Source organism: Protopterus annectens, chromosome 6.part0 (genome assembly GCF_019279795.1).
Source record: "Protopterus annectens isolate FY-2018-M chromosome 6.part0, PAN1.0, whole genome shotgun sequence".
Taxonomy (NCBI): Eukaryota; Metazoa; Chordata; order Ceratodontiformes; family Protopteridae; genus Protopterus; species Protopterus annectens.
In genome coordinates this window covers 1,205,098,734-1,205,125,727 of record NC_056737.1, presented here as the reverse complement: position 1 = coordinate 1,205,125,727, position 26,994 = coordinate 1,205,098,734, and the positions used below count along the sequence as shown (strand labels likewise).

At 40.1% G+C, this 26,994-nt stretch overlaps 1 protein-coding gene across 4 annotated transcripts in view; it reads left to right on the top strand.

The window, feature by feature from the left end:
* Positions 1-26,994, top strand: part of COBLL1 (cordon-bleu WH2 repeat protein like 1) — a 1,696,088-nt gene that overhangs the window by 1,493,023 nt on the left and 176,071 nt on the right. For all 4 annotated transcript variants that reach the window (XM_044074828.1, XM_044074831.1, XM_044074829.1 and 1 more), the window contains exon 9: positions 18,788-18,886. In XM_044074828.1, the coding sequence (XP_043930763.1) occupies positions 18,788-18,886 (99 nt within the window). The remainder of the gene's footprint in view (positions 1-18,787; positions 18,887-26,994) is intronic.

The following is a 26,994-nucleotide window of genomic DNA, read 5'->3' as shown; positions in this document are numbered from 1 at the left end:
TCAATCTAGTAGGTACCCTGAACACATTTTTTAAAATTTCATCTGTACTGAATTCTTCTGTGTTTGTACATACAAAGACTGCAAATTACATTTAGTCTAATCTTACAAATTTAGTAATAACATCAAGCAAATTCTTGGAAAATTCTTGTGTCTTTAGAATTATCTAATAGAATTGCCACCAGAGGCAACTACATACCTAGCTATTAGAAACATTCATGCTTTTTGCATATCAACATTGTCTTGCCAAAAACTTAATAAAAATAGTGACCAGTCTTGTAATTTTTTACGTATCTTTACTCTCTCTCTCTTGTATAGCTTTAAGAAAGCAATTTTAAGCCATCTCTTGTATAGCTTTACAGTTTAACAGGTTATAAATACAATGTAATACTAAAGAGTACAATAACTAGCATGATAGCTATTAGCAACTTGTAAAATATCTTATCCTGTCAGATTGAATCTGTTTACCAGTATTTCTAATGCACTAATACCTATTCCCCTCCCCCAAAAGAGTGTTGTCAAGAAGTAATGAGATATTATTTCTTTCTGTAGATTTATTTTAGACTTTTCTGTATTACTGCTTATGCAGTCAGTGTAAAACTGAGAAAGTACCCCTCCCCCTGTAGTACTGCAGTATTGTTTGCTTTATGCTTTGAGAATAGAATGTATGTCAGCCGAACACTTTTGTTATACATTTGCTTTATTATGTTACTAACAAACTATGTTATTGTTATAATTTGTCTGATTTGATCATTTTTTAACATTTATCTGCAAACAGATGTGCACAATTGTGATGTTTTATTACAATTACCAAATAGTGTTGCATGTGAACATTTAACAGTTATGTTTTAATAGCAATAATGTTTTAGAAAAACTCAAGCCACTTGTCTGGATATCAGTCTTGTTTTTTTACCTTATCTGCTCAATATTTCCTGTAACTGTTTATCCAGTCTGGGAAGGACTGAGCTCACATTTCAGACTTTGTAAACTATAGTTAAACCTTTTAGCATTTTTCCTTTAATCATCTGTTAATACACTTGCAATTTGATAGTAAAATGCAGTTATAAAACACTTAGAATTATTAGTATTTGAGATTTGCATAACTATGCATTTATACTACATAAATAAACATTATTTTACAATTAGCTTACATATTTTTGTAACTTGGATTTCAGTATTTTTGTATTTGTTTAACTGCCCTGCCATTCATTTTTCAAAGACTGCTTGACTAATGCCATCTGTGATTTTAATTCTTTTAAAAATTTAGAACTTTAACTGTGATGTGGTGCTACTATACAGTTATAAAAAATTGTAAAAAAAAAAAAAAACTAGATATTGGGTTAACTAACACATGATGTTCTTCATCTCACATTGCTGCAGTCCTTACATATGGGTAGTCCGCTGTCCTCGGTCGGCCCGAATACCAACGTATTAGGCTGACGTCGATCATGGGCGCTCAGATCTGACATCAGAGCGTCAGGGTATAAAAGCGCATGACCGACGTCATATCCCCAGTCTTTTTTGCCGCATGGTCCGATGCAGAAGCAGCGTTGCAAGTGCCGTTCGGCGTTCTGAAATTTTTCGTATTCGGAGTTTCAGACCGATACCAAGTTGGGCTAAGTACCCCGTTGGGGAATATTTTTGTTTTTTCTTGCCTCAGTTATTTCCGGATGTCAGAAAAAGTGAATAATTGTATTTCTTGTGTTAAACAGATACCGCATAGAGATTATCATTCCCTTTGTATTCCTTGTTTGGGACCGGAGCACGACATAATTGGGTGTAGGTTTTGTGCTAGGTTTAATAAGCGCACCATTAAACGAAGGTTTGATTGCGCTAGGTTAGTCTTTGGGAAGAGGTGTAATTATAATATGCCGTCGGATCCTCCGACGCCCGCTTCCACGAAGAAGCGCAAAGACAAATCTTTGAAGCCTAGGCAAGATGATTCGTCCGTTTCGGACGCCGGTGCTTTAGAAGCTACAGTGGAACAGGTGGATCCGGCTGAAGTTTCTGTTGAGTCTCAGGGTGAAACTTTGATTTTACAAGATGCAGCATCACAGGAATCAGGTCAGGCTGAAGGGGCCTCTCAGGTTTCTGTTCTCCCTTCTATGCCTAAGGTGGTTAGGCCTTCTACTTCTATTCCTAAGGCTCCTTCTAAGGGCAGGTCTGTTTTGCCTTCCTCTGGTGTCAGTCCTGGTGCTTCAGGGTCTGTGCCTAAAAAGCACATGCTTAAAATGGCAGAAGATTTGATTACTTTAATTAGAGGTTCTATGCCCCCTCCTGATAAGAGGCCCAGGGTGGAGCCGGAGTTGGAAAGTTTGGACCAGGCTTCAGATGATTCAGAGTCTTCTGCTGAAGACATTCAGGATTTACTCCCTTATTCTGATTCTGATGCAGAGGATTCCACTCCTTCTGCTTCTCCTCCAGAGGATTTTTCATTTTCAGAAACTCTACACTCCATGAGGGAGCATTTTAAGTGGGAAGGACAGGATTTCTCTGATTCACGAAAGAGGCTTAGGGAGTTCTTGTTTTTTACCACAGCATAGACCCTTGGCTATACCTCCTGTTTTGGATGTTGTTCAGGATGTTTTTTCGGAGGCTTCCCTTAATCCAGATTCTTTGCCCCCTGCACCAGTTAATCCGGACAGGTATTATAGGGTGCCCGAGGCTCATAAATATCTGTATAAGAGTCCTAGGGCAGATCCAGAAACTGTTAGTCAGGGGCCTAAGGGTGTTAGAGCCTCTGTTGTAAAGAATCCGGTTCCTCTAGATAAGGAAGCTAGAGCTTTGGGCAGATGGGGTAAGAAGGTGTACACATCTTCTACTTTAGCAATGAGGGCTTTAAATTGCCAGTTTCATATGTTGAAGTATCAGAATTTCCTCCTTTCTCCACTAAAATCTAAAGTGGATGCTTTGGCAGAGGGCATAGAGTGTAAAGAATTGCAAGATTTGGTGCATGTATCTGAACAGGTGGGAAAGCATTCTTTGCAGTGTGGTTTTGATGCTTTACAGGCTTCTTCTAGGGTGGCTGCCACTGGTTCAGTTCTTCGTAGGCATGCCTGGCTTAAGGATCAGAATTTATTCGAGCATGTTAAAACTAGAATTCTGGATGCCCCTTTACAGTCTGAAGTTTTGTTTGGTCCCCCTGTGGAGTCTGTTTTGAAGAAAATGGAAGACAAGGCTAAGTCCATGCAGACTGTTAAAGATTTTTTGCAGGTGCAACCTCCAAAGTTTAGTAGAAATTGGCCTACTAAGGGGTGGACGTACCCTTCTTCTGATTCTCAGTCTAGGGGTAGATCTAGACGTGGTAGGGGCAGGGCTCAGAGTACCTTCAGGCCCAGAACATGGAGTTCGCCTGCTCAATCTGCTGGTGAGGGTAGGGGCCAGTCCTTTCGAAAACAGGCCCAATGACCTGCATTTTCAGCTGCCTGGCAGCTCCTTTGGGAGGAAAACTAGCTCTTTTCAAGCAAAACTGGCTTTTAATCACCCAGGACAAATGGGTATTGGACATTATAAACCAAGGCTACAAGTTCTATTTCCATACATTGCCTCCTTTCAAAGGCATGCCAGACGTTCCTCCTTGGCAAAGGATAGAGGCTCACAAACAGATTTCCTTACTTCTTCAAATGGGAGCTATACAGCCAGTTCCTCTGTCAGAGGTGGGTCTAGGATTTTATTCTCGCCTGTTTCTAGTACCAAAGAAGGGGAACACGTGGAGACCGATTTTGGACTTATCCATCCTCAACACTTATTTGGACATTCCAAAGTTCAAAATGCTGACGTTACAACAACTTTTACCCCTGCTGGGAAAAGATCACTGGATGGTAACTATGGATCTCAAAGAGGCTTATCTTCATGTTCCTATCAGGCCCAGTTGCAGGAGGTACCTGCGTTTTCGGGCTGGAAATTTACATTATCAGTTCTCTGCATTGCCCTTTGGCTTATCTACTGCGTCCAGAGTGTTCACAAAGGTTCTGGCTCCAGTGATGGCCTTTTTCAGGTTAAGAGGAATACAGATTTATCCTTATTTGGACGATTGCCTGATTATTGCACAAGACAAGGACGAACTTCTTCATCATCTACAGTATGTGATGGTAGTGTTAAGATGCCTAGGGTATTCTGTGAACGAAACAAAGTCCAGTCTAGTACCCTCTCAGGACATGTGCTTTCTGGGTGTGAGACTGAATACAGCTTCTCAGATGGCCTTTTTGACCCCGGACAAACAAAGAAACCTTTCTCTTTATTTCCATCAAATGTCTCTACTGTCCAGGCTGACTGCAAGGACAGTCCTTCAAGCCTTGGGGTTCATGGCATCTTGTATTCTGGTGCTTCCCAATGCCAAACTGCATATGAGGAAGCTTCAATGGTATCTCAAAAATGTATGGACACAACACTGCCAAGATCTAGACACTGTCATTCAGATGATTCCTTGCATTCAGAAGGAATTTTTGTGGTGGGCCCAGGAATGTCACCTAAACCAGGGACTCTCTGTGACCCGACCAGAGGCGAGTCAGATTCTAACGACAGATGCCTCGGACAAGGCTTGGGGAGCACACCTCAATGGAAAATGGGTGCAAGACACGTGGCCTGTCAGACTTCAACATTTGCATATCAACTTGAAGGAGATGTTAGCAGTTCAATTTGCATTGATGGCTTTCAAGGATTTACTTCACCCAGGGCAGGTGTTGATTCAAACAGACAACACTACTGTCATGTGGTACATCAACAAGCAAGGGGAACTCACTGCACCCTCTTTGCAGGCAAGCGATGATTTTGTGGGAGACTGCTCTCAGTTTACACCTCAATCTTCAGGCAAGGTTCCTACCAGGAGCACAGAACTCCTTAGCAGATGTGTTGAGCAGACAAATAGTGGATCCTCACGGTGGAAATTGGATCCTCATGTATTTCAAAAGTTGACAGTGTTATGGGGAACTCCAGACATAGATCTGTTCGCTTCTCCACTAAATTACCAGTTGCCAAAGTTTTGCACAAAATGTTTCATCCCACAGCTTGGAAGGTGGATGCTCTATCATTCAGTTGGAACAATCTTCATGTATATGCCTTTCCACCTCTGCCTCTTCTACCCAAGGTACTCTTAAAGGCCAGACAAGACAAGCCATCCATGATTCTGATAGCGCGGATTGGCCTCGACAACACTGGTACCCACTACTGAGGAGTTTAGTACGAGAGCCTCCATGGCCTCTACCTTTGATTCCACATCTTTTGTCTCAGGAGGGCAATCACTTTCTCAATGTCAGGATTCAGTCTCTGCATCTAACAGCCTGGCATATTCTGTTTTAGACTCTGGAGGGTCTCAGCTTCCACAACAAGTTTTGAATGTTATTTTGGAGGCCAGGAGGCCTAGTACAAGGAAAGTTTACGCTGATAAATGGAGGAGATTTTTTATTTGGAGCAAAGGGAAGGACTTTGATGTTTCCAAGCCTGATTTAAGTGTTTCTCTGCAATATCTTACTGAATTATTGGACAAGGGTTTGTCCTTCTCCTCCATAAAGGTTCATGCTGCAGCCATTTCTGCTCACTATGACTGTGACCCTCCTTTATTCTCTCATCCTTTGTTTAAGCAATTTCTTAGAGGGGCAAAGAACATAAGACCCCCACGTAGAGCTCCTACTCCTGCTTGGGATCTCAATCTCAATTTTGTGTTGGAAAAACTTACTCTACAACCTTTTGAGCCTGAAGCTACTGCCGAGTTGAAGTATTTGTCATGGAAGACTGCTTTTTTGTTGGCCATTACCTCTGCAAGAAGGGTTTCTGAATTACAGGCCCTTATGGCAGTGGAACCTTTCCTAATTTTTCATAAGGATAGGGTATCTTTGCGTACTAATCCTTCCTTTATGCCTAAAGTGGTGTCTAGTGTGGCCTTGAATCAAACTATTCATTTGCCTACCTTTTATGCAGACCCCAAAACAAAGGGAGAAGATTTTGCATACTTTGGATATTCATAGGCAGTTGCGTTATTATTTGAGCAGAACCAAGGGGTTCAGGCAGTCTCAGCAGTTGTTTGTTTCTTTTGCTTTGGGTTCTCAAGGAAAACCTGTTTCGAAACAGACTATTTCTAAATGGATTGGTTCTTGTATTTCTTTCTGTTATTCCCATCATGGTAAGGAGATTCCGGCTGGAATCAGACCTCATTCCACTAGAGCTACTGCCACTTCTACTGCCTTTCTAAGGGGGGTAGCTACAAAAGATATTTTGGAGGCAGCTACTTGGAGTTCAGTACATACTTTTTCTAAACATTACCATCTTCCTCTCTCTTCTAAGTCTAGGGCTGGGTTTGCCACTGCTATTTTACAGGGCATTTTAGCAGCCCCTAATGCTCTATGATTTGGCCATCCTCCCTTTCCTCTGCTTTGGGATTCTACCCATATGTAAGGACTGCAGCAATGTGAGATGAAGAACATAGTACAGTTTTGTACTTACCATAAATGTAGATGTTCGAAGATCCACATTGCTGCAGTCCAATTTACCCTCCCTCCTTCCCCTCTGTAGTTTGTATGGTTATATAGTTTGGGTGGTGGTTGTTGTTGGGCATGTTTTTGGGAGGTATTCTGTTTTTGGCTGTGACCTTTCTTTTTAGGGCCTTCTGACATCTGGGGCAAGAAAAGACTGAGGATATGACGTCGGTCATGCGCTTTTATACCCTGACGCTCTGATGTCAGATCTGGCGCCATGACCGACGTTAGCCTAATACTTTGGTATTCGGGCCGACCGAGGACAGCGGACTACCCATATGTAAGGACTGCAGCAATGTGGATCTTCGAACATCTACATTTATGGTAAGTACAAAACTGTACTTTTATATTTACATTATTTACATTTGGTGTTGTCTGCCTTTTCTTTTGTACATTTTAACAGATGTACTTTATATGAAATGAAAATACATGCATGTCAGTCTTGTGACTTCAGATTTTTATTAACTATATTCATTTGATTTTTATGCACTCAAACTGTTTTGTCTGCCTTTTGACTATGCTACGAGAATGGCAGTCATACACTGTACTTTACTGTAGTACTGATACATGTCTTGATTTAATTGAATGAAAGTTTTAAAACATTTGGGAAGGACTTGTACATGTATCAGATCCTGCTATGTATGCTTAACCATTTTCAAAACACAAACATATTATAACATATATTTCTTTTGTACAGATTAGCTGTGGTTTCCTGCTCTTTTGCAATGTTTTCTTAAGCTCAGCTGTTCTATGCAGGAAGCCAGTCTGTCAGTTCAGCTAATTTATTTTCTTTGTCCTGTAACTGCTGTTCAAGAGTTTTCTGTAATGTTGCACAGTCTTTGACATTTTTCAGTAACCTGTTCTGCTGAATCTAAAACTCCTATGCAGTTTTGAAAAAAAGTTTGTTTAATTTGTTTAAACTTCCTGAACTCATTGTGTCTGTCTTTTTGAAGTTTATTACATTCTTTTGTAACCAGATATACTGGAGGTTCTGTCAGACTGATTTGACTCCTGTTGTAACTCTGAAATTAACCTTTACTTGTGGTGACAGGACATAACTGTTCAACATCTGAATATAATGTAAGCATATTAACTTTTCCTGGTTCTTTACCATTAAAATGTTGTCAGTACAGTCTAACCTTTGAATAATGGCATGCACTGAATTTATGACATTTACACAGAAAGCCATTTCATATGATTTACACAATAAACATTTGTCATTCCCCAATGGTTTGCTTTGAGATGTCAGTCAAATATTGTAATACATTTGCATAATGCCTTACTATCAACTTGCCCTAATAAGGTTTTACATTTACTAATGTGCTGTGTATACCAACATTGCAGTTTACTCCATATTTTATCTGGTTATTCTGCTACATTGAGTGAAGCTTGGCTTACACCTGCTTGAATTCTGTCTAATAGCATCCATACTAAAAATGTGACACAGAAAAAAGGTCTTACCACTTAGCAAGAAAACCGGTGATCAGGCTGTTGTTGCAGATGGCTGGAAATTTTTCGTAGTCACTCGAGAAGCTGGTGAAACCCAGCAGGCAGCGAGATGCTGTGAAAAGTTGGTGTTCACCGTTCTTGGAGAATTTATGGCACTGCAACTTTCCTGCACTGCAGGCTCAATCTGGATTCAGACGTCTGAGAAACTTTACTACTGCAAGCTGCATAAACTGGAGTACTTCTGTTTAGGATTTACAAATATGTACAAATGTTAGTTACTGCAATTTGACTGAAGTGCTCCTCTGCAGGCCATACCACTCCCTCTTTTTCGAATGCAGGCTTGACTCACCATTGAAAAATTAATTATCAAAGTGCTGCTTACTGTGATGGATCCGAAGTCTTCTTCAGACACTAAGGTCTTGCTGGCTGGATTCTGCTGAAATAAAAGTCTAGTTATAATTGCATTCACAGTCTGTTGCCCACAGAAACGTGCAAAATATATACTGATGCAGCACCAAACTCTGTCACTTTTAAAAGCAGTAATTAATAAATATGTTTTTATAACAAACCACACGTACGTACGCTTTAGTTACACTGTACCACTGTACTTCTCGATCAGCATAGAATATAACTTTACTGTACAAAATACTTCTAACAATTTAATTTGCTGTAGTCTCTTTATAGTGGTTTTACACCCTGTTTTTTTCCTTGGTATTCTATTTTGGTCTTTTTATGAAATCATCTGTTTGCTGGTGTTTGCAGACAAATATGTTTTCATCCTGTAGAGAAATAATGCTGGTATTTGTCTTTATCCATTCAAACTTCCTTGCTAAACAGTGTCATATGATAGAAACAGATACAGATTATTTTTTTGTTGTCCATTCTTTAAGGAAGGTTAGCTTTCTTACTGACAATGTGAAATGCCTATATCCTGTTTTTTTACATTTTTGCTAATTCTGTAAGAGGTCAGATTTCTTGCTGACAATGTAAAATGCATATATTCTTGCTAATTTTGTAGGAAAACATATCTGTTAAGCAAATTCCTTATTTTTCAAGCCACAGTCATTTAGTATGGATGCTAATCAAATATTGCTAAACTCTATTTCTATATTTAAGCAAGCTTTATTTTATACCTTATTTATTTTGCATATTCGTACTTTCAACCTTAATACCTTGTTGAGCATACTCTTACAACCGGCATCTTGCAAAGTCAGGATTTTGATATGTATGCTTTGCCAGAGATGGCCTGCATCTGTCACCCCTGGGCTTTCAAGATACTGGCCAAGGCTCTTGCCACCCCTATAGTGCCTTTTTTAGGCAGTGTTCCACAGAACAAATTACCACTGTAGCAGCTACAAAAAAAAATGCAATCTGAGGGTCATGCTCAACGCTAGAAGTCTAAAATTCAAAATGCACTCACTTGAAACACTCCTTAAAATGGAGAACATTGACATTTGTGCTGTAACAGAGATCTGGTTCAAGGCAGCAGATATCACCCCTGCACTACCAGGCTATAACTCATTCCATACCTTCCGGCCCCAGAACTTGGGCCAAAGCTCCAAAGGCGGAGGTGTTTCCATATTCATAAAGGATGCACACACTTCCAGACTGGTAGTCCAACATGACGTAGCAGAGATACTTCAGGTGCAACTAATATTGGGTAAGACAGCGATTCAGGTCCTAGCCTGCTATGGGTCCCCAACCATGACCCAAGACTCACACTCCACATTCCTAAGTACCATGGAGAATATTAGGGTCCACCCTAACACACACATACTGGGCGACTTCAACTACTCCTCCATAAACTGGGAAAACTACTCATGTACCAATACACTTGCCCAACGTTTCCTGGAATTTAATTCCAATGCCCTGGACCAGCTCATTCTTACCCCCACTAAAGGTAGCAACATCCTTGACTTGGTGATTACTAACATGACCATTGCTCTGTACCAATAGTCAACTCCTCCCTGGTTAGATCGACCACAAACTAATCACTTTGGACATCCACCCCCCCTGCAAAGGTAACCACTATGAGAAACTTCTCCAAAGCTAACTTTGGGCTCCTAAAAACAGAGGTGGCTAACTTCACAGCACCCATGTAATTGGAGAACAGCTGCATGACCGCCGAATCATACACTAATGCCCTGTACGAACACGTACACAAATGCATGGATCTCGCCATTCCCAATAGAACCAAGACACTCTCCTCCAAAACAAAGGAAGTCAATCTAGTGGTCCCCTGCCATAAACAAACTCTACAACAGAAGGAGGACACTGATGAGAAATAAGGTGAAGTCCCAAGACTGAAAAAACTCCCTTATCAGCCTCAACAAAAAGTTGAGATCCCTCATCAAATCATCTAAAGCTAGCTATGAAAACAGCATTGCAGCAGATAGTAAAGATAGCCACAAGGCCTTCTATAGTTATGTAAAGAATCTCCATGGCAATACCCAAATTTGCTCGGAGCTGTTGCACAATGGCGCCTCCTATACTGAGCCAACAGATTTTGTGTCTTTCAGCTTTTCCCGGTTAGGGGTCGCCACAGCGGAACTCCGGTCCGCTAATGATTGGTAGTTGATTTCTATGTGCTGAGTTACCAGCTCTGATGCACAACCTTCAACGAAGGTATGCCCATTCACACATGTCTCCACGCAGAAGACGCTCTAACTGAGACTCGAACCGGACAGCATCATACTGTGAGGCGACAACGCTACTGCAGCATCACCACCATGGGATATTGCCAATATATTGGCCGACAGATTCAGTGCCAACTTTACCCCTCTCTCCTCCACCAAAGGACCAATCACAATACCAGTAGATTCATAGATTAGTACTAAGCTAACTGCCTTTTTGGGCCATTTTAAGCTTAGCCAATTACCCCATATGAGAATCAACCCCTGCACCTTGTGTCTGTAAGGTAAACACCTTAACCATTATGCCATTCTTCCACCCAGTATTACCGCTGCACAGGTTAAAACAGCACTGTCCAAGGCCAAGAATACAACTTCTATGGGACCTGACAGTATCTGTGGCTGTGTTCTACATGAACTACAGAGTGAACTGGCACCTCACCTATGTGCCCTGTTAAGTCAGAGCCTCACCTTAGGCTTTGTCCCTACCGAATGGTGCACTGCTACAGTCATCCCTCTCCACAAAGGAGGAGTGACTACAGACCCTGGGAACTATCGCTCAATTAGCCTGACAAGTCAGATATGCAAAGCTATGGAACATACTTTCATGGACCTAATAAACAAAGATATAGTGAACCACCAAACTCTGGATCCCACACAGTTTGATTTTGAGAAGGGTAGATCATGCCTGCTCAACCTGGTCGACTTCTTTGAGTCAGTCGCCAGAGCTGTGGATGAAGGCAAGGTGGTTCATACAGCCTACCTTGATCTGGCGAAGGCCTTTGATACCATTCCCCACTCAGGAATCAAAGAAAAACTCACTAAGCTAGTTATCAACCCCTGTATCACTAGGTGGGTTGCACACTGGCTCACAGATAGAACCCACAGTGTGAAAGTAGCTGACTCCAAGTCAGACTGTCGACCAGTCACGAGTGGAGTCCCACAGGATTTGGTCCTGGGTCCTCTCCTGTTTGGTTTCTACTTTTCTGAAGTTCAGGCCATCATGAAGGGACTCCGGCTGACAAAATTTAAAGAGGATTGCAAGTTGGGAGCCAGAAAGGCCTCACTGAGACCAACAACTGATGTCAGAACCATGGCCTTAAGCTCAGTGCCAAAAAATGTGTCGTCATCCCCTTTGGGGAAAAAACAGGTTCCCATGAATTACCACATCGATGGTAGTCCACTCAACACAGAAGGCGTCATAAGAGATCTGGGAAAACAGGTTGACAGCAACCTCTGTTTTGACCACCACATTGCCACTGTGGTCAGAAAGTCCTATGTGGCACATCTCATTACTAAGGATTTTGCATCCAGAAAGAAAGAGGTCATTGTCTCCCTCTACTCTTCCCTCATTAGGCCAATCATACAGTACAATGCACCATTTGGCATGTACCTCACTAGACAGCTACAACAACTGGAGAGGCCGCAAAAATACCTCACAAAGAGGATCTTAGGCCTTAAAACACTTGTCCTATATGGACAGACTCAGAAAAAACTCCACCTATTCTCTGTCTCATATCGCCTACTTAGAGGCGATCTCTGCTTGACTTACAAAGCCATGTCTGACCCAGCTATGTTAGAAATGCTGCATCTAAATAAATCCCAATGCCTACGCACTACATGCTCCAGAGACCTCAACCTCATTACCACAATCAGCAGAACAACCTGGAGGGACAGGTTCATAACCCAGAGACTGCCCATGCTATGGAATAGACTTTCCATGCATGTCAAGCAGAGTGCCTCACTGGCCCTCTTCAAGAGAAATCTTGATGAGTGGATGGGAAATAGAAAATTCACCCTATCACTCCAGTGGCTGTACTTGACAGAGGCACTGAGAACTAAGGTCGAGTGGCACGATGCTGGTGTAATCCTGTGGGCTAGGCATGCAAAGGCTCCAGGGCCATTAGCCTAGTACACACCTATGAACCTATGCGAGATAATTATTCTGCTAAAAATATGCTAGACCAAGAGTTATCTTATGAATAGAGCTATGAAAAAGAGTTCTGACATGTTCAGTAAACTAGTTGCAGATGCTTGCAACAATATAGTACTGTTATGTGGATAAGCCAGTTATTTTGCAAGTAGAGGCCAGTACTAGTGATATAGGTAATGTGAATCTTGCAAGGGAAGAAAAAAACTTGCTTACGAGTCAGGAGCCTGTATAGATTTGCAGTGTAGATGTGCTCAGAAAATGAGTCGTTGGCAGTTAGTACATGGGTGTGAACAATTCTGTAAATGTATCTATTGTAAAGAAGACAGAGGCTGTGAACTGTTAAACTAATTGATGTAACCTAGAGTCTGAGTAATTCATTCTCCATTTGCCTAATGCTTGACTAAGCAATGATAGTAAAAGAAAAAGATTGTGTTGGTACACTAACAGAAAACGCACTGAAATACAGACTCCACACAAAAGGGCTCCTTCTAGCCCAAAAGCTTGAATAATTTTAAAACCTTTGTTGGTCCAATACAAGATATTAATATTCTGATCAAGTCACTTAAAACAGTCTGAAGGGAGACCTTTGTACTCACTGGGCTTGTCCAATTAACAAATAATGCTGTTCAGGCAGATTTCATATTACAGTACCTTACAAGGCCTTCTAGAGGGCACATCCTAGATTGCAGAAAATGTCACTTAAGCAACAGATGTTTGATATTAAACTGATATACCAACCAGGCAAGAAGCTATGCTTAGCATGAATGTTGAGTAGCGCAGGTTTACTGAGAAGCAGGAAGAGTTGTTATAGGAGGAACAAGATTTTCTTTGTATAATTCAACAATTACAAGTGACACAGGAAAAAAAAAAGAATTGTAGCAGTTTATGTACACCGATTTAGATACCCATCTTCTGATGAAAAATTGGCCTGAGCAAAAGTCATCTGTAGGGAAAGAAGTCCAGTCTTATTTTATTCTGTAAGTTGTAAGTTGTGTTCCAAGAGATCTTCTAACAGATTTTTATTCTAGTCACAAAGGCCTAGTAATAGTTCTGGAGAGTCTCATTAATCCAATCAGATCTGCAAGGCCTGGAACTCGATACCTCAGCACATTGTAACCACTGCTAATCTGTCAAAGTTCAAAATACTTCTCAAATCCTACCTATCTATATCTTGGCTCTACCCTTGCTGAGACCAGGCTGACTGACATCCCTTCTGCACCATGACACCAGGCTGATTGTCATCCCTTCTGCACCATGACACCAGGCTGACTGTCATCCGTTCTGCACCGCAGACGTAACGCCTACACCTTGACTGCTTTTCTGTAGCTCGTCATCCTCTCCACCTGAGGTTATTACTGTCTCATCCTACTGATTACTTCCATCATAGCGCTATCCTAAATTCTCTGTCTGTACCTCTGCTTATGTCGCTTACGCATCCTAATTTTCCTCCTTGGTTCCTGTACTCCTCAGCGATACCTTAGACTGTGCTTATATTCAGACTAGAAATTATCCTTGCTAAAGTAAATCTTGGCAAATATTGTGATAGCTAATCTTTGTAAATGCTTGACAATTGTATGTATTTTCAAATATTTATATGTACGACATGTGCACCTCTCTGTGTCTAATTGCTGCATGACTTTGTTTTGTTGTATTTTTCTGTAACTGTTTGGGACTTCCCCTGGGCATTCGCTGAAAATGGGTAACCTACCCAGTTGGGCTATCCCAGTAAACAAATGTAAAATAAATAAAAGTCTTAATGTTCAAGGCTATCAAAATAACGCTCAACAAAGAGAATACAGATTATTTAGAGTATATGCAAGTTATATCTGGGTATTGTACAAATCAAGTCATATTTCTTCATTCTGACAAAGTCACAGAGGTAATTGAGGCAGCCAAGAAGCCTTCCATTCCCCAGACCTGATCACAGTAGAAGTAGTCCTCCATTTGATTAGAGCTTATGTTACACTGCCTCACTTGGTTAGGTAGAAGGTTATCCTGACTGGACATAAACACCTGTTAGACTTTGATCTTTGCTATTCTTTGGCCATGGTACATGTTTCTAGCATCACTGTGAATCATTTTCTGGCAAGTAGCACAGAGGCTTAACTCTATGAACTGCTGCTGAGCTACTTCTGTGGTTCTGTGGTACGTGATTTCATTGCCGTAGCCTTGATTTCCCTACTTTGCGACCTTGACCAAGTCAGTTAACCAGGCATTGCTTTGGGACAGTTAGAAATTCAGCTAGTCCCCATAATGGCCACCTGGACTACATTCCTAGTAACTGCCAATGAAACAAAGCAGTTCCTTAAGGAGATTCTACATCTTTATCAAGCTTTGAAGAGCCTCTTCTTCCTTGTTGAGATGCAAACATTATAAGTAACAGGCTTGCAACTCCCAATAAAACAAATTGGTCCACGAAAGTTGAAGCTGGAAATCAAAAAGAGAAAGTCAGATGCTGGTACTCCTTCTTCTGCCACCAAGCAGAAAATAAAAGGCTTCTTGTTGAATAAAAAAATCTAAAAAAAATAAAAAACAGTCACAACACCAATCTCATCAAGCGGCAAGCCACCAGCAATAATGCTGAGCTCAAGATAAAATCACTTCAAACTTGCCACTCTTTATATACATTTAAAATTCAATCAATTATTCAATTAATTAGGAAGGCTTGCAACTCCCTTAGATTCAGGCTACAAGTTTATATCTTTCAGTTTAGTTTCTTGGAAGTTGCTATTCTAAATAGACATCCCGCCTACTCAGAGGATTTTTGAACTACAGACATTTGTTTGTAGGGAACCCTTTTATAAGGCTCTGTTGTCCTTCTGGAATGAGCCATATTTCTACACAAAGCAGTTTCATAACTGTCCACTAACCAGTTCATTCATCCCATTGCCTTCTTTTTAGGGCCAGAATGTAAGGGTAGAGAGCCCTTCATACTTTTGATACACACTCTACCAATAAGGGAAGAGAGCCCTTCATACTTTGGATACACACTCTACTAGTAAGGGAAGAAAGCCCTTCATACTTTGGATACACTCTACCAATAAGGGAAGAGAGACCATCATACTTTGGATACACTCTATACCAGTTAACATTTTTCCTGAAGAGGGGGCATGAGATGAAGAAAAGACAGGTTACTTATCTGCCTTTGTGGGATATATTGGGGCATGAAATGGTGAGGCAAACCACATTCAAGTAGAATTTTAACTACTTTGACATTATTTTAACACCAAATACATAAAGCACCTATTAAAAAAAATCAGTCTCTGCCTTGAAGGTTGTGTGTGGTTCTAGGGCTTGTTTTAGGAATTTCCGCATTGCAGAACATTGTGTTGTAGCCACCTGGTCTATCTTCAAGCATTTTTGCTTGCACAATGACGCCGGGATTTAGCAGTTTTAGTGCTTCACGACTGGCCTTTGGGGCCTTGATTTATTTATTTATTTATTTAAATTTGTTGACCGGGAGTGTCTGACTGGACGTAGGTCCATTTTCAGCGGAGGCCCGGGGAGAAAAGCTCCACAGTTAAAATAAACAGACAGTATATACATTGGATTACATAGTGAATAACAATTTACATAGCAATTACTTACAACATATTTACAGATGAAGAACATAGTACATCAGTAGACAACTAGAATCTTTATCTATGAAGTGTATACCAGACATTAACAAATGTTGCAAGAAGAAGAAGTTCGTGCTGTATAATAAGTACTGGCTTATGAGCATCTGAGCTTGCTATAATCAAGGTAGTTAGTGGAGTGGAAAGAAAGGTAGTGATTGGATGGGGTGGATGATATTAGAGTGGGAGTTGCAAAGGCATAGCCAGCATGTTTTTAGTTGCGCTTTTAGTAAAGTTTTGAAGTGGGTGCATGATGGTATGGAGGTAATTGTGGGTGGGAGTGAGTTCCATAATTTGGCTATGGCGCAAGAGAATAGTGCTTCACCAGCAGAGTTATTGGCTTTAGTGATCTGCAAGTGATTTTTGCTGCTGGATCTTAGTGGTCTGGTGGTGCGATAGGGTTGGAGTAGATTCTGGAGGGATGGGACATTTAGTTTATGGTTTATTAGTTTGTGGGCGAGTGAGAGTTGTTACCACTGAAGGAGGTGAGGGAGTTCAAGCCAGCCCAGTTCAGCAAGTGAGGGACAGTGGTGACTACGGTAGGATGCCCCTGTGGCGAATTTGGCGATTTTGTTGTAGCAGGTCTCTAGCTTGTTTAGATCACATTGCCTTAGGTTGGTATATATTGGAGAGGCATAAAGTAGGGTGGAGATAAGGTGGGAATTTGCTATTGAAATCTTTGCTGCTTTGGTGAGAAATTGCTTATTTCTGTATAACGCTCCTAGTTTTTGTGGACTTTTTATAGTCATGGATATGTGAATGTCAAATTTTAGTTTGTCTATTTCCACTCCTAGCAATTTGGTGTGTTCAGTTGGGTATATAGTGGTGTTGTCTTTTGCCGTGATGTTAAAGTGAGAGTTGTTTTGAGTATGTTTGGTGAGTTGGAAGATGAGTAGTTTAGTTTTGTTTGGGTTGAGTATTAATTGGGCATCGGATAACCATGTTGCAACAGGGGAAAAGGCTTCCTGTGTGACTTTTTGCAGTTTTGGTAGGGACTGGGCTGAGTAGATGATGGTCGAGTCATCTGCGTATTGTATGAGTGTGCCATGTTTGGTGGCAGAGGCTAGATTATTGGTGTAAACAGAGAAGAGTAGGGGTCCAAGGATGGATCCTTGGGGAACCCCTATGGAGACAGGTAGTTGGGGAAATGTGTCATTCTGCCATACAACGGATTGTTGGCGGTCAGACAGGTAACTCTGAAACCAGTTGGTGACCGATTGTGAGAAGGATAGGTTATTGAGGACAGAGATAAGTTGTTTGTGTGGGACCATGTCAAATGCTTTAGATAGGTCTAGGAAAGTAGCAGAGGAGAGATAGCCATTGTTTTTATGCTGAAGGATAGTGTTAGTAAAGGAGAGTAAGGCAGTGGTGGTGCTATGGTTTGGTCGGAAACCATGCTGAGTATTGGAAAGGAGGTTGTTAGTAAGGAGGTAGTCTGAGACCTGAGAGTGTATGCATCTCTCTAGTATTTTGGAGAGTGGAGAGAGAATAGCTATGGGGCAGTAATTGGTTAGTTCTGTGGAAGGTCCGCCTTTGTGGAGGGGAATTATATGTGATACTTTCCACAGTGTGGGAACGTAACTTTGACAGAGATCGGTTAATCAAGATGGATACTGGGTAGGCCAGAGCATCAGCTGCGATTTGTAGGTATCCACTTGGGAGGTTGTCTGCTGCTAATTTGGTGGGTTTAAGTTTAGTTAAGAGTTTTTTTATGTTGGAGGTAGGTACAGGAGAAAAAGAGAAGGCAGTGGGGAGATTACTAGTTGAAGGTGTAGGTTGGAGGGGAGGGGGGTTGTGTTTAGCTAGTGATAGTATGGTTTGGGTGAAGTGTGTGTTGAATGAGGTAGCAATATTTTCTGAGGAGTGAGGGATGTTAGGAGGAGGGGTACTGACTTTACCTAGGTGGAGGATGAATTTATGGAGGACCAGAATTGTTTGGGGCTGTGTTGTGAGGAGACTAGGGCAGACTGGTAGTATTGGGATTTGTCCTGTTTATTAGCTTTTTGACTCTATTGTGTAGTTCTAGGAATTTCTGTCTAGCTGAGGGTTTTGGTTTTTGATTTTGGTCTTTCTCTAGCTCCTGTACTTTAGTGAGGTTTAGTGTCATTGTTTGGCAGTCTTTCTATCGGCTTCTACAGGACTGGAAAGCTTTTCCAGTAAAATGTAATAGATATAAAATTATGCTGTCAGCTAATCTGTGAGATGGTATCACACATTGAATGCTTATTGCTTTGTACCTTTTCCTGGAAAGTGAGCTAATGTACAATTTTTTATTCTCTTTTTCTGTGTTTCATTATGCTTAAATATGTGAATGGCATCAAACTTGGGGGGGGGGGTCATCAGCATCAGATTATTGCTTCATAGCCCAGCGGGAGACACATGCAATCCAAACGTGAGAAATACAGACATTTCAGAACTGTGCATGGTCTGGTTTATTTTAAGAGGAAATTATATCACTTATTTTTGGGGCAGGGGGGACTTCTCTCTCAGATCATCTAATTTATTTAGTGTAGTCTGTTTTGTGGATAGAAGAAATCTGATGCTTTTTTCTATGGAGTCCATTTTTGTTTCATAAACTATTCTTGTTTTTAGCTGGAATTTTTGTGATGTGATGATAGCAATGAAATATAATGTAATATTAAACAATGTTATACTCGATTATTGCTTGTTTCTTTTACATTTCTGTTGCAGAATCAGTTGAAATGAAACCCAGCCTTGAAGTAAAGACAGACTTAGTCACAGATCTAGTGAAAGAAGGTGACACACCTACGGCAGCCTCATCTACAACTAGTAAGTTTACTTGGAGAAAGCCAATTGGTAAAATGTCATAATCTCCAGGGCTCAGTAGCTAATACGTATTAATTTTAGATCATAAGAAAAATAGCTTGCTCAGTGTTTTGATAGATACAGTAATCATATTCTGTAAGATATAGGTTAGATGTGCTTGTCTACGTTATTTATTTTGTGTGATATCCTAGTAAGATCCTTGGTATTAATACCACTTGCCTATAGATTTTCTTCCTTAGAGTGATGCTTCTTAATCCGCCTACTGGGAAACTATATTTTAATGCTTTGATACTTTATATATTCCTTTCTTTCAATCGCCTCCCAATTGTTAACCTTTCTTTGACCTAGTCGGTCCATACATTTCCAGTAGAGTGACCATTATTGAAGTAGTTGTTTTTTCTTACTAAGCCCTCACCCCCATGCAGCCCATTGGGTTGACCTGCAGTACTGGTCTCGTGAACATTCATGCTACTGCACATGCTGGGTATTATGGTACTGCACATGCTCAGTGTGGTTTCTTGAACATTCATGCTACTGCACATGCTGGGTATTATGGTACTGCGCATGCCCAGTGTGGTTTCCTGAACATTCATGGTGCTGCACATGCTGGGTATTATGGTACTGCACATGTAACACTTATTTAAATTTGAGCATTAAACAATGAATACAACTCCCTGAAATTAAAAAGTAAGGCTGAATTTTTTTCCCTAACGCATGATATTCGTTCCAGTCATCATTGGATCAAAATGTTGTAAAACCATTGTTAAAGTAATGATTTAATTGCTTTTATTATATAAATTTACAGAGTAAAATGCAAGAGTTGTTGGAAATTGTTACTTAACTCACAGTTTTAGCATGCATAGAGTATTAAATTCAGCTGCTTAGCGATGAAACACTTTACGTGGTAATGCTTATGTGGCCCTGCCTGTGGTACTCAGTTTGTGTGGGACACACTTGTATTGCACTAAACTACATGGAATATGATAGAATCATATTGACTAAATTTTCTGAGCTACAACCGTAATAAACTCCATAACCTGCTAAAAGACCATAAGGAGCACCAAATTTTCCTACAACATATACTTTTTTTCTTATACACCCGGAAGTTCACTATATTTTTTCTTGGCTTAGTAAAAATAAAAAATAATCCTTGAACAGATAGTAAACAGACATTTTATGTGATTTGGAAAAATAGCTTTTCATTACAGAGTGCAACAGGATGCAACAATGTTTCGAAAAAGAAAAATAACTGTGCTTCAGGTTTTGAAAAAAGCTGTAGAAACGTTCCAAAAATACAAAAACCACACAAAAACCAGGCAGTAATCAGGATAAACTCCGAAAGAAAAATTCTCACTCTCCAGATCAGATTTAAGCGCTTTCATTCACTTTTATTTGCGTGAACTTCCTCAGAAACATGTTTTAATAAAAAACTGCTGTTTAAATACTATTTCCACAGGAAATGATGTCATTTAATTACAAAATTAATTAATAAATTACATTCATTGTTCTTTGTTAAAAAACAAATCATACTCATATTATGTCACTTTCCTACTGTTAAATAAGTATCCCTATGTACCATTTTTTTATGTTTCAAAAAACTCATATTTGTTTATTGTTGTTGTTAATATTATGTATCAAAATAACTAAATGTTCTTATTTTTTATATATATATATATATATATATAATCTGCTTCTCTTCATCTATAATCTTTATGACCAGCTATCTATAAATTAAGAAGCATTTTAAATTTATCACTTCATTTAGCCCTGGTGTTTGATCAGCCCCAAAGACTAACTGCCACAAAGATTCCCTACATTCCAATGAATTGTTCAGATCCCCAGAAAACAATTCCTTTCTGACTCTATCTAAAATGAAGAATTCAAATTTCTTAAAATCTTTGCATGTGACTGCATGCCTAGCTAATGCATTGTTTTTATCTTTCTTTTTTTATTGCCAAAACATGTTCATATACTCTTCTCTTGAATACTCTCTTTGTTTTCCCAATGTAATCATTTTTACAGGATACACACGTTGCCAAATACACTACTAACTCACTATTACAGTTGTAGTATTCCTTAGCCCAAAAGGTGTAATTTAGATGTTCAACTGTAACAAATGAAGTGTTACTCGTATATCTACATTGTTTGCAGTTAGTACAACTGTACGTGCCTTTCTTATTTGTACAACTCCTTTCCAAATTTCTGTCTTCACTTTTACCTGATTCTAACAACTGTTTTAAATTAGTTGTTTTTTTTATAGGTAAATTTGGGTTTATGTCCAATAACTGAGACCAAATCCCTATTACCCATAATGACTTTCCAGTTATTTTCTATAACTGATTTGATATTCCACATTTCATTAACTATGGGTAATGGAAACACTATTGAAAATTCATTGGCTTGCTTATCAGTGGTGCTAATGTTCATACAAATAGCTGATGCACCTACTGATATTTCCTCTGAATACAGAATTGGTTTAGCTACTCCTTTCCTCAGGGGTATAACCTCTCTTTCTATTTTCTCCAAAAAATTATTTTTGTACCCTCTTCTCATAAATAAATTTCTCAAAAGAGCCAGTTCTTTTAAAAAAAATGTCTTCATCAGATGTTAATCTACTAAGTCTGATTATCTGCCATTTGATTACTCCTCTTTTCATGTGTACTGGATGTAGACTGTCTTTGTGTAAATAACTATTGGCAAAATATGGTTTCCTATAAATTTTGCTACTAAAAGTTTTTAAATCATTATTTATACTGAGGGTCAAATCTAGAAAGGTAATGCTTTTACCAAAATCCCCTATTTTAAAGGACAAAAAGTTGGTTGTCTGATTTAAATCTTGTACCAATTCCGTAAATTCATGTTTTTCTCCCTTCCACAAAAATAATAAATCATCAATGTATCTACGATACATGGAAACTTTCTTAAATAATGTGTGTGTCTTCAAAAATCTCGTCTCCCAATTTGCCATTACAATATTGGCGAAGGAAGGGGCTACTCTAGAGCCCATGGCTACTCCACACTCTTGTTTGTAAATGTTGTTGTTAAATTTGAAAAAATTATTTTCCAAAACTAGCTCCATTAAGGTGCAGAGTGAGTTTACCTTTGTCCCCGAAAGGTCCGTGTGTGTATTCAAGTATTCCCTCATGAATTCAATGCCTATTTCTTGATCTATACTTGTGTAAAGATTTTTTACATCTAAACTACCAAAGTACAAATCTTCTTTTTCTGTCTTAACATTCCTTAATACTTCTAAAAGATTCCATGAATCTTTAATGAAGAATTCCGACTTCTGGACTATAGGATTTAATATGTTGTCCAGCCAGATCGAAATGTTTTCCGTTTTGGATTGTTTGGCAGAAATGATAGGTCTAAATGGTGGTCTAACCTCGTTGTTCTGTATTTTGGGAATACCAAAAAATACACCCAATCTGGGATGTTCTTTGTATAAAAACTCATAGTCCGATCCATTTAATTCTCCTTGACAAAACATGTCAAACAGAATTGTGTCCAAATTCTTAAATTTCTTTGTCACTGACTCATGATTGACTTTTCTATAAGTTTTTTTATCTTGCAGTAAATCTTCTATAGATGTTATATAATCCCTATCATTCATTATCACTATTTTTCCTCCTTTATCTGCCTTCATTATTCTGATGTTATTGTTTTTAACAAGTGTCTCTAAGGCAGATAGTTCTTCATCTGTTAAATTATTCGTGTCATAAAAAGTACTAATATTCCTGAAATCCTGTTCACATAACTTCTGGAATACTAATAAACTGTTTGTAAGAGGAGGATTATAAGTACTAGGGTTACTAATAGTAATTCTATTTTGCTGCTTCGAAATACCTAAATCTTCCATGATGTATTTTAAATGTAACTTTCTTAGAAAAAGCCTAAAATCTATTAAGTTTTCCTAAGTTCATGTTCGTAGGAATAAAATTAAATCCCTTCTTTAAGACACTTTCTGCTGCAGAACTAATTTGTAAATCCGACAAATTAGTTATTACTACTTCATAAAAGTCACAGTTGACTTCAGAAGAAGCCATCACCATCTCCCTTTGTTCCTTCCTCTGCCCTTCCCCCGAAATTGGGCGGTATTGTGCCATCTCATAGTCCTTTTGTTTTGGTCCTGGACTTTCTGAAAAGGGGTATTATTTTCAGAAAGAGTAACCACCTTTTCAGCATAGTTCATGTCAGTGGTATTACTATTTGGCACTGCTTTACTATTGATGGGCAAACCTGGAAAATCTTCCTGTGATTTCTCCCCTGTGTTGTTCACAACTGTAGACTCCACTCTATGATTTTTTTCAATTGCTGACCCAACATCGATTTCTGTGCCATTTATAGAAGTAGTTCCCTGTGATGAACTTGCTAGTGTCGTGAAATCCGCCTGGATTATATAAGCCTCTTTATTTTTATAAGAAAAAATGTCTCTTCTTAATTTTGATTGCTTCCTAGCAATAATGGTAGCTCTTTGTCTTTCAGCTTTTGTCTCGATAGCATTATACAGTTCTAAAAAAGTCACGAAACTACTGTATTTATGTGCTTCAGGTTTTGTTACGTTTAGGTTATTCTGTCTACACACACATTTTGAAAGGATATGCCATGGAACCCCAAATTACAGGTACTAGACATTAATTCCACATCAGACTTTAGAGAAACATCCTCAAAGTGTACATCTAAACCTACAAAATGTATTTTAACAAAGCTCTTCTTAGGTTGCCCACTAAGCCCTTTCCACATAAAGATTTTCTTTTTACATGAAATCCCTTTCCAAACCTCACTCCTAAATTTCCTTTTCAAAACAAGATTTTAGCTCTAAAAGCTCTATTTGTACCCCCCCCCGCATGTGTATTACATCTGTGTTTGGTGATATATGCATATTCACACACATACATATATGTATCTATATATATATATATATATATATATATATATATATATATATATATGTATGTATGTGTGTGTGTGTATGCATGTGTGTGTGAATATACATTGATCTGTGCATGTAGAATGGAAGCTGGAGATAATTGAGAAGTTTGCAACTCACTGTAAAGGAATGAGGGATGTAGATGGCAGCCATGTTCACAGGAGGTAAACAGGCGGGAGCCTGATAACTAATTAAGCACCTGTCCATGTGTTGTATGGGTGGGAATCTGATACAGATGGCTTTTCCAAGATCAGAGAGGCCAGGATGCCTGAAGGAAGATAGCTTAAAGCAAGGTCAGAGCCAAGGGAAGGAAGGCCTGTGCATTTGGTGTAAGTGAGCCTGAAGACAACTTTTAATGTTTGATCTTCACTGAGCTGTTTATCTTCTGTTATTTATGTGAATTTATTTCAGAGAGCATTATCAGACTTTTTTATATGGATGTAACAGTCTACTTGAATAAAAGCTTAATTTAATTCTTAAATGCAGCCTCTTTGTGATGTGTGGAAAATCAGATTGGGAATGCACTTGATTTACACAGTAAAATGAAAGAACTTGAATGTGGAAAACCAGCAATGGGGTATAGAGTGATAAAGCCCTAACTATTATCCAGGTACCCCGAGTCTGATGAGCATCTCAGATGTCTGAGGTGCTGGCAGGGTAGAATGGGTGTGGCTGTCCTGGTGGGAAGGACGTTCACCTCTGCAGTCCTTGAGGGGAAGCATGGTTCATAGAGGGGATTAGCCCTCAGATGTCATTACAAGACAAATTGAGGATAGGTCATACATTAAAAATTCCTCACCCTTGCTGAAGCAGTTACCAACAAGACCCCCCCCCCCTGACATGCCCTTAAGTTCCCACCAGCTCCAGCCTGTAATCATAGTTATTCTGTGGATTGAATGAAGAGCTGGTGGACCTGGAGATGGATTGGGGGGGGGGGCACTGAGGTAAGACCAAAAGGTATGGATCAATGGGAAGGAAGGAAGGAGATAAAAAGAAATGTAAGGTGAAATATAATTTATATTTGAGTGAAATTTCCTGGTATGTGACTTGAGGAGGTCACAGGCTGCCACAGCTGTGGAGCTTGTTGTCCACTAATGGGTTCATCAAACTACCCTGAGTCCAGGTCTGTCTATTTAGGTTCCTCTTCTAACTCAGGAGCTGAACATGGGTGCATCAGATCAAAGTTTTCTTCAACCTCCTCAAGCTTCTGGCCATTCATGCCTTCCAGTCTTTAGGTTCCAGACCTCCTAAGATGCCACAATCTTCTGTTGCATGAACAAACCGGGAGGTGTGAAGACTGATCTTCTTTGCTGGCAGTCTCTTCATGCTTGGGACTTTTGTGATCCGCTATCAATTGGTTCTTCGGGTGGTCTGAATTCTCTCAGAGCAGAGTCTTGTGACAGGCACTTTGAACAGGTCCAGGATGGATCCTCAGAAATGGATGTTACACAGGGGAGGTGTTCCTAGATATTATATGTCAGTCAGGTACTCCTCAAGTAGATCATTTGCCTCGCCTCTGAACAGGCAACTTCCTCAGTTCTTTTCTAGAGTGCCAATTCCTCTGGCTTGGAAAGTAGATGCCCTGTCTTTCTCTTCAAAGGGGATGTTTCTGTATACCTATCTCCCTCTTTTGCTACCAAATGTCCTGGACAGAATCATGCCAATAGGCCCAAAAATATTTTTGGTGACTCCATTTTGGACCAGGCAGCATTGGTTTCCTCTTCTGTGTCATCTGGTCAGTGACGGTCATCACAAATTACCTCACAGAATGGATCTTCTCACTCAGGACAAGGGATGTCTTATTGATCCTCACTTGTCCACTCTTCAGATGTTCATCGTGTTACACTGCTGCAGTCATTACACTTGGGTTATCCTGCCATCAGGCGGTTCCCCAATCGGCCTGAGTTCCAAAGTCTTGGTCTGACGTCGGTTGCTGTTGCCTCCTCCCTGACGTCAGTGCGACAGGGGTATATAAGATGCAGCCGACGCCATTTTCTTCAGTCTTTCTTGCCGCGCGGTGTCCAAAGCAAAAGCAGTTCGCAAGTGCCGGTTGGACGACTCCTGAGATTTTCATTCCGAATCCAGAACGGAAGTCTTCTACAAAGCTAAGTACCCCGTTGGGGAGATTTTTTTCTTGCCTCAGACCGATGTCAGTAAAAGTTAATAACTGTATTTCTTGTGGGAAGCAAATACCTCATAAGGATTTCCATTCTTATTGTATCCCTTGCCTAGGCCCAGACCACGACGTCACTAGTTGTCGGTTTTGTGCTAGGTTTAACAAGTGCACTATTAAACATTGGTTTGATTTTGCCTGACATTACTTTGGCAGAAAATTTAATTACACCATGCCGTCGGAACTTTCGACGACCGGAATTCATAAAAAGCGCAGACAAGGACAGGCATCCAAGGCCCAAAACTGACGACGAAGCCTCTTCTAGGCCAGTCGCCGGTTCTCCGGTTTTCAGCGAGGCGCCTTCACAGCCCCTGACGACCACTTCTGCAGAACCACAGGCCACCTCCGACTCCCTCGTGGAGATGGCTGGGCCTTCGGACACACAAGTTTTTCAGACTACCGACACCGACCCTGCTGAGGGATCTGGAGTAGCTGAGCAACCCGCAGCTTCAGAGGGTGTATTCAGACCTACTCAGCTAAGCATTAAACCCTCTTCTAAGTCTAAGCCTCCTTTAAAAACAAAGAAACAAATACAGTCTCCAGGACAGGCCTCCATGCCTAAGAAACAAATGCTCAAAAAGGCCGAAGACCTAATCACTCTGATCAGGGTGTCCCATCCCCCACCTGATAAAAGGCCTAGACAGGATGCAGACTGACTCATCTGACCAGGTGTCCATTTCCTCAGATTCATCCTCAGACCTAGGTTATTCTTTACCCCCTTCTGATGCTGAGGAATCAGTTCCATCAGCCTCTCCGCCAGAGGATTACTCCTTTGGGGAAACTTCACATACCATGAGGGAGCATTTCCATTGGGAAGGCCAGGATTACTCAGAATCCAAGAAAAGGCTCAGAGACTTCCTGTTATTACCTCAACACAGACCCCTTGCTATTCCGCCAGTGTTAGATATTGTGAATGATGTGTATACTGAATCCAGCTTAAATCCTGATTCCTTACCTCCAGCTCCAGTTAAACCTGACAGGTATTACAGAGTCCCTGACTCTAACAAA